Source organism: Platichthys flesus, chromosome 9, assembly GCF_949316205.1.
Source record: "Platichthys flesus chromosome 9, fPlaFle2.1, whole genome shotgun sequence".
In the NCBI taxonomy this organism is placed as follows: Eukaryota; Metazoa; Chordata; class Actinopteri; order Pleuronectiformes; family Pleuronectidae; genus Platichthys; species Platichthys flesus.
This window is the reverse complement of record NC_084953.1, coordinates 19,674,728-19,682,650: the sequence shown is the minus strand read 5'-3', so window position 1 is coordinate 19,682,650 and position 7,923 is coordinate 19,674,728. Positions and strand designations below refer to the sequence as shown.

Genomic DNA, 7,923 nt, shown 5'->3' with positions numbered 1-7,923 from the left:
TCATCAGCAAAGTCTGTCCCACTAATGAGCTCTGAATTTGTGTGGTCATGACTTTATCCTGTGCTTGAAACGGTGGTTAAATGTGATTAAATATAACAACTGGTTTATTAATAAACAGGCCAAGGGTAACATGCACTGAGCTTGTCAGGACTCAAAAAAGCAATTTATTTCAAGAGATGAGGTTGGCAGTTAACTATCACGACCACAGTTTATTTACATGTGCTCTACAAACAGTATTGTAATCTTCACGTCTTTGTTGATTGTGTACAAAATTGCTGTATCTTCCTATAGATAAACATCACTAACATCATTCTAGCTGTTGTCGACTGCTGGATGCACATGATGATCACTCACAACAGTGTCCTGCCATCGCTCTGGCTCCTTCAAATTCACACCTCCTAAGCTACTCACATCCTCATCTCTCATCCTCTAACTGCTGTGTCGCTACCTCCTCCTCTCTTTTGTTGGTGTTCTATCTCTACCTCTGTCAACAATCCAACCATCAGACTCGCCCAATCACAGCGCCCCCAGGTCATGGCACGAGCGGGACTTCTGCCTCAGGAACTTGCCCGCCTCCCGCTCTCGCGGGTACCGGGGCACCAGGCTGGACAGGAAACGTTTGGCACGGGAGGTGATGCTCTCGCGTTGGCCTCCTCCGCTCAAGTCATCCGCGGTCATCCCCGGGGGCCACGGGGACTGGCCCCTTGCTAGCCGCACCGCACACTCCAGGAGCTCTAGGGTGCGGTGGTCCAGAGAGGCAGAGATCTCCAGGAAGAGACAGTTGAAGAGTGCAGCGCTGGACATGGCCTCTGAGGGAAAGGAAAGGATTAATGTCAGCTTCTCTGAGTCCAGTACAAATGATGTTTCTCTTCTTCCACCTTTATACTCAATCCAACATGTGAAACATGTAAGACAAGCTGTGAATGTGGTGGGAAAACAACGAGAGGTATATAATCATAATCATAATCATAATCTTTTTCCATTTTAGCAAACATTGAATTAAACAAAATCAACATTTTGGTTTTTAAATTAGGTTTTTCATTAGTTTTGTCTTCATTGGATGGCTGACAGTAGAGAGATAGATGAAGGTATAACATGGTACAAGGATTTCCAGCTCTAATAAAACCCAGGACAGATATGAGCTTTGCAGGGCTCGGTCGACCGCTTCATAGGGTGTGTTCTTTCATCGGAGAGGGTCAGGGTTCCTTTGATCAATTGTGCAAATTGCACTTGCAAGCGATTACGAGGAGCTTAAGAGGAATTTATAGTTTAATGAGGGCAGATGGTTTGGGTTTTTAAGACTTGCAGCAGGGCTAAAAACTCAGTGGCAAAAAAGAGAAAAACATCAAGAGGTGCTGCAGAACGCTCTGTCAGCCACAGTAAACATGTGGGAGAGGTGAAAAGCAAACAAGGACTTTGTGTGTGTGTGTGTGTGTGTGTGTGAGTGTGTGTGTGAGAGAGTGTGCAGAGACACCACAGAAAACTACTAAAATGTTCTCTTTTTATAAGTAAAGTTTCAGAAGTACTAAAAATCATGTTAACATGTCCCTCTTGTGCCAACACCATGGCTGATAATTTCCACCTTAACATTGCAGTTAACAAATTACATCCTGAATAATAAACTGACTGAAACAAACAGGGGTTAAATAAGTAATAAATTGAGGAAGGAAGGTGTGGAGCAAGATTTAAACCATTTTAAGGTCATGAGGAGAATTTTTCTCGACAAACCTTTGGAAGATGCAATTTTGAACTTGCAAAGTGTAATGCTGGAGTGGGTCTTTAATAAACTCGGAGGAAGCAGTAATCTGAACATGTTCTTTCATCTGCCACAGTAAGAACACATTTCTGCATTCCACATTTTGTCTTTACTTTTCCTAATCATTGTATTCTTTATAAAAGAACCATGAGTACTCGAAATACATGTCCCACCTCACAACTTTGAGCTCTTAAAAAGAATAAAGGATGATTTCTTTCAAGATTTTAAAGATCATACATTGTATAAAGTGAGATTTCCATGTCTTATTTAATAGTTCAGGAGAGATTATATAAAATGTTGTTCCAGATGTAGGATTTATATTTCATTTTCTCTAATATTGCGCGATAGGGGCTTTTTGACATTTCCCAGGGAATGTTCTATGGATTTTAATATAAAAAAAGGGAACTGATATCTATGAGTGTGTCCATTGTGGTGCAGATTGATTGGACTTGAGGGGACTGCTGGGCCATGGTGGAGTCATGTATGTGTGTTTCTTTGAGTTGGGAGGTAAACATGTTGTAGTATTACATGGCTGGTCAGCCTGTGTGCTTTAAAGCTGCCTGAATGTGAAGAGGCAGTTCATTCCCAGTCAATGCTCGCCTTCACTTTAACTGTGATTGTGGCTCCCCTCATACGCCCACAATGCAACTCAGCTGAAACACTGACATTTGCATTTTCACATATCTCACCCCACGTTAATGTTTGCTGACACATATAAAGAGCTGAAAATGTCAACACTGAGTGTGAAGACCAACTGCAGGAAAATAATTAGATGGACGAGGAGGGGGGGGGGGGAGCAGGACACTCGTCTTACCTTGAGAGGGGACCTCACGTGTGCGGACAAGGTCACTCTTATTACCAACGAGGATGATGGGAGTTTGGGGCTGAATCTCTCTCATAAGGAGTCGGAGTTGGGCGGTGCGGTGGAAGCTGCGCCTGTCAGTCACTGAAAACACCAGGACACACACCTCGCACTGCAGAGCCGACAGGTCCTGAGGGTCAGACGGAGGCAAACGCACTGTGTCATACAATAATGTGGGAGGCATTTATATTTATACTGTGAGGAAAGTCAAAACGGCTGCCTATTTATGCATTTATATGTACAGGTCGATTTTAGTAGCTCACACAGATAAAGAACACATCCTTGTGCAATCGTCCTGTGTCACTGTGCTTTACTCAAGCATGTTTCTCAACAAATATTTGTGTTTTCTTGTTTTCTATTTGATTGCCTATTTTTATCTATTTTCATACTTTTACCAGTTCCCTTGTCTACCTCAGTCCAACATTGTACTTCTATAACAAGTGAATTTCCATGACGTAGGATCAATATCATTATAGTATATATGACAAGATGGTGACTATATTCTAAAATGATATTGATACCATGTTATGGTATCGTGGCATAGCTTTAATTTGAAGTGTTTCCTTGTCCACATCATTCTGACTATATCTGCTGAAGTAACGAGTGAATTTCCCTGACAATTGTGCATTTACCTTATCTCATCTCATCTTTATAATCTATTCCTCTCTTAAATTGTCAAAGCCTCACTTCCAGAATAACAGTACAAGTGTAGCCTGGAGAAAGAGCAGCTGTATGATGAGCAGATGAATTCTGTATCTAAAATCCCCTGTGCCGTAGTGATAATGAACTACTGTAGATAGTACAAACTGCAATACACAGCACATTCTCAGTGACACACACACGTACACTAATCCTCTCCAAACAGCAAAGAGACAGAAATCTCTAAAAATAAAATGCCCCTGAGTGAATCCTTCATTGAAAACAGATCAACCCTCTTCCTGTCTTTTTGTTAAGAGCAGCGATTGTTCATTGACTTTTCATTTAATTTTGATGAGGCTAGAATTGACTCAGACCCAAAGGCAACTTCCTCCCTTGGGAAAACATCACAGTGGTTCAGATCATCAATAATCATTATATAAATGTCAGAGAATCCCCACATTAAGGAAAGGAGTGTGTACATGCACCTAAATCAAAGACATGAATACAGTCACTTGGCACATCTGCTTTGTGGGCAGCTTTCTTTCTCTCTCTCTCTCTGATTTTCTTTCTCTCTCTCTCTCTCTCTCTCTCTCTCTCCCCCTCACTCACATCCCCGCACAGATGCCTCTGAAATGCACTCGAGGGAAAAGAAGAAAAAAGTGTGCAAAACAACGTGATAATGAGCTTTTCCTCAGACAACCACATGCAGATGCAGCAGATGTATTGTCCTCTTTCTGCCACAGAACTTCTCTGAGCTCAAGGCAACTATTTCTCCAGTTATATAGTGCTGTCAAGTTCAATAAGACATGTGCTCCGGAAATATAATATGAACACCTCTAATATGCTGCATGTGCATTACAGTTTTGTTTTTTTTAATTCTTGAGCATTGTAAGAAGAGAGCCTGTGACTCAAGCATTTCATTGCCAGGGACTGCTTAATTGTTATCTCTGTGCATTTAATAATAAAACTCTAGAATCTTGAATCCCTTTCAGATTCTTGTTTTGGTTAACTTACCTATGATGATATCCCCTTTAAGCTTATTTCTGGTTCTATATGCAAATTGTCTTGGCAATCTGTCCACAAGATGCAGAGGGCACCATGGGATATGCTCCTGGATGGATGGATGCAGGTGCAAAGAGTGCTCAGTGGCCTAATGAGGGAGCAGAGAACAGGGATCATGGGAACAGTGAAGTATTGTTTGGCTCACCTGTCTCCAGTTGTCAAAGATAATGATGGCGCTCTCCTCCTCATCCACTGTGACCGTGCACATGTATCCCTCCCCTAGGGAAAGGGAGAGCAGCAGTTAGGTCTCAGATGGGAGATGGGTGCTGGGTTTTGTTTACCTGCTGCTCACTGTGGAAGGCAATGCAACTGCAGGCGGTCGTTTTCACTTCAACACTGAATTTGTCTTGTCAAACAAACAGCTTTGTACCATCATAATCCACAGAGGCCGTCCTGTCCATGTCCCCGGCGAGGGCGAGGGCCAGAGAAGACTTCCCCACGCCGTTCTGCCCCAGCAGGGCGATCCTTAGAGGTCCATCAGGTCTGCTCTCCACCGCCACCGTCGGAGTGACGTCAAAGGCTGGACCGAAGCGGATCGGTGACGCAGAGGGCCCAGCAGCACTCGATGTCCAGTCGCAGTCATCGTGCACAGCTTCTTCTCGTCTGAGCTGGTGCTTAAGTGGCAGAGGAGTGCTTCCTCTGCGAGCTGTCGGCGTGCTGGACAGAGTCATACTGTCACACTGAGGGAAAGATTGAGGGACACTGTGATGCATCACACATAATACTAAGGGACAGAACCCAGAAGTGATGCTAAAGATAACAACTCACTGTTACCACTGTACTTCCATAACCCAGGGGGATGTATGGTAAATGTCTGTGCAGCAGAGCAGAGGCTGAGATATCGTCACATTTACTCACTTATACAAGTCAACATTGAAAAGCATTAACTCATACAATTCCCATAACACAACTAAATAAACTTAATGTACTATATTGATGGATGGATACATAGATAGAAAGAAAAATACGTAGAAAGATCATCTATACCTATATGAGCATGCCGCAAGTTTGTTTTCTCAATGTCATATTCACTCTATTTAAGCTCTGTTTTGGTCTCCACCAGCTCCTGAGGCAAATAGCTATCTGGTCCTTTCACTGCTCAATTTGCTGCTGACATGGTTTGTCTGCTGTTTGGTTTGGGGCTTGGAAAAGCTTGGTTTCCAGGAAGCTGGAGCTTGGGATGTAATAAAAAAAAAACTACCAACTGTGAGACTGAACCGAAACAATAAAGTTGCGATTAAAAAAAAACCCCATTCTAAGTAGAGTTTTCTCCTTTCATATTGAATAGTCACATCAATGCTGCTTAAGATGCAAAACAAATTCAGCATTCAATAATGGCAATTATAGAAACACACGGAGACAAACACACACACACACACACACACACACACACATAATTCCAGCTGACACTTTAAAAACGTAACGCTCCAACTTTGCCCTGAACCCTGATTGGCTGCTTTAATTCTATAATTCTATTCTACCAGGGGCCGTGTACCAAGACCTCCATGCAGCCCCGTGCAGCCTACCTACCGTGGTCGCCTTCTCCTCATTGCTGAGTCTGTCTTCGGGCACATCTGTCTGCATCTGCAAACTGATATGTAGCGATCAGGGAAAAAGAATCCAAAAGAAAACTGAGCACTCCCCCTTCTACCCCACGTCCGCCTCAGCCCAACCTCCACTTCATGAACCCAGCTCAGCACCAAGTAGGATCTCTCACCTGTCTCACCGCTCCCGTCCAAAGTAAGCACGGTCTCCCTCTCTCTTCCTTTCTCTCCGTCTCTCTCCTACTCTCTCTCTCCTCCTCTCTCTCTCTTCATCTCTCTCTTGCGGCACTCTCTCTCTCCGTCGTGTCTGCCCTCTCTCTCTTCCTCTTTCTCTCTCTCTCTCTCTCTCTCTCTCTCTCTCTCTCGCTCTCTCGCTCTTTCCCCTCTTTAATATATTGACTTTAATTGATTGTTCATGAATTTATGTAATTTTTGATAACATGAAAAGTGCAGTTAACGTGATTGTATTATTATTAATATAATGATAATAGTATAGCGCTTTTATCAATGCTCAAACACACTTTATGTATGACTTAAGAATCATATTAGAGATTAACATTTGTTTAAAATCTAACTCTCTCTCCTACAAACTGACAATCACTCTCACTGTAGTGCAGGAGGCAGGAGGCAGGAGGCAGGAGGCAGGAGGCAGGAGGCAGGAGGCAGGAGGCAAGAAGCAGGCAGCAGTAGGTCATTATGGAAATCACGAAGCTTTCATTGACCTGTGGAAGATGGCTGCGATATAAAAACTGGCCGCTAGAGGGAAGTACAACGCAAGGCTTCTCCATCGTGGCTCAGTTATTATGAGTGTGTGTGTGTGCGTGTGTGTGTGTGTGTGTGTCCTTGGGGAAACACAACTTGTTTAAAACGTGTGATTTGGGAATTCCTTTTGTACAAACAGGTTTAATACAAACATCCCAACGACCCGCCCGCCCAGTGCTTCAGTCTGTCGCCTCTCTCCTTTTGCGTCTTCTCAAAAACACACGTGACCTATTCCTGGACTGACCCGTTTTACCTTTTTTTATCAATTAAAACCATATAGTCCCACATCCAAGGAGTGTATATGTGCATGTTTTCTATCAGAATACAAGTGTGGCCGTGAGCGGTGGTGCGTCCCTCCCACACAAAGCCACAATAGGCTCCGGCAGTGAGCAGCCAGGACGCTATTATAGCCCTAATCCTGCTCCTATTGTACAGGCCAGAGAGAGAGAGAGAGAGCGAGAGACAGAGAGAGAGAGAGGTAGAGCCGAAGATGAGGTCATCCCAAACAGTGCAACACCCAGGGTCACTGCCTCACTATAGAGGGACGGAGATAAAGAGAGGGATGGAGCAGGGGATGGGGCTGCAGGGTGAGCGGCACAGAATAGGCCTGCACAAGACTACGAGTTGGAGATGCTCAGATAGGTGATAGGAGAGGAGGTGACCTGTGTGAAGAGTGCACAAAACAACAACACGACACGCCAGGGATGGTAAATGACTTTGTTTATTTCATATGCATATGAAACCACACTACAACAGGAGCAGGAAACCACGATAATGGCCGTCATGTTTTGGTAATAATGTTAATTCTAATCACAATTGGATAAGGTAATAAACTGTAGGAAGGTAAAAATACACACTAATGGAATAAAACCGGTAAAATAATTAGGATCAAGACATAAATAAACAATAAATACTGAATAAATAAGTGAATAAATAAAAATAACAATTTATTTAACCTACACCCGAAATAAATAAATCTAGCGCAATGATTCAATGGAAGAGTATTTTTTCTCCATGAAAAAATATTTGTTGCGTTCCCCCCCCCCCCCCCCCCCGCGCCATTGATTTTGAGTTGCATCTGAAGTCGACCCACAGTACCTGAGTGCACAGGGACCGGCTCTGTGGTGCCACACGTCGCATTCAAATGGTGATCGTCCCTGTTACAGAGGTGTTCAATGTGCCTAGAAGAACTGGACACAACCACACAAATCATGCCACACTCTCGGGATACGTTGTCTTTGTCCTGTCCACCACATGCAGCTGCTTCATTAACTACAACCAGCTCCACTTCTTTGTAT

At 43.5% G+C, this 7,923-nt stretch overlaps 1 protein-coding gene across 1 annotated transcript; it reads right to left on the bottom strand.

The window, feature by feature from the left end:
• Positions 1-133: 133 nt before the first annotated feature.
• On the bottom strand, positions 134-6,189 carry LOC133960216 (GTP-binding protein REM 2-like). The gene is made up of 6 exons (XM_062394673.1): positions 6,037-6,189; positions 5,850-5,910; positions 4,690-4,999; positions 4,465-4,538; positions 2,571-2,748; positions 134-809 (listed from the first exon to the last, which is right to left on the bottom strand). Exons 2-6 carry the CDS (start codon positions 5,901-5,903, stop codon positions 517-519), a joined length of 909 nt encoding a protein of 302 aa, XP_062250657.1. The 5' UTR covers positions 5,904-5,910; positions 6,037-6,189; the 3' UTR covers positions 134-516.
• Between the last annotated feature and the right edge of the window lie 1,734 nt (positions 6,190-7,923).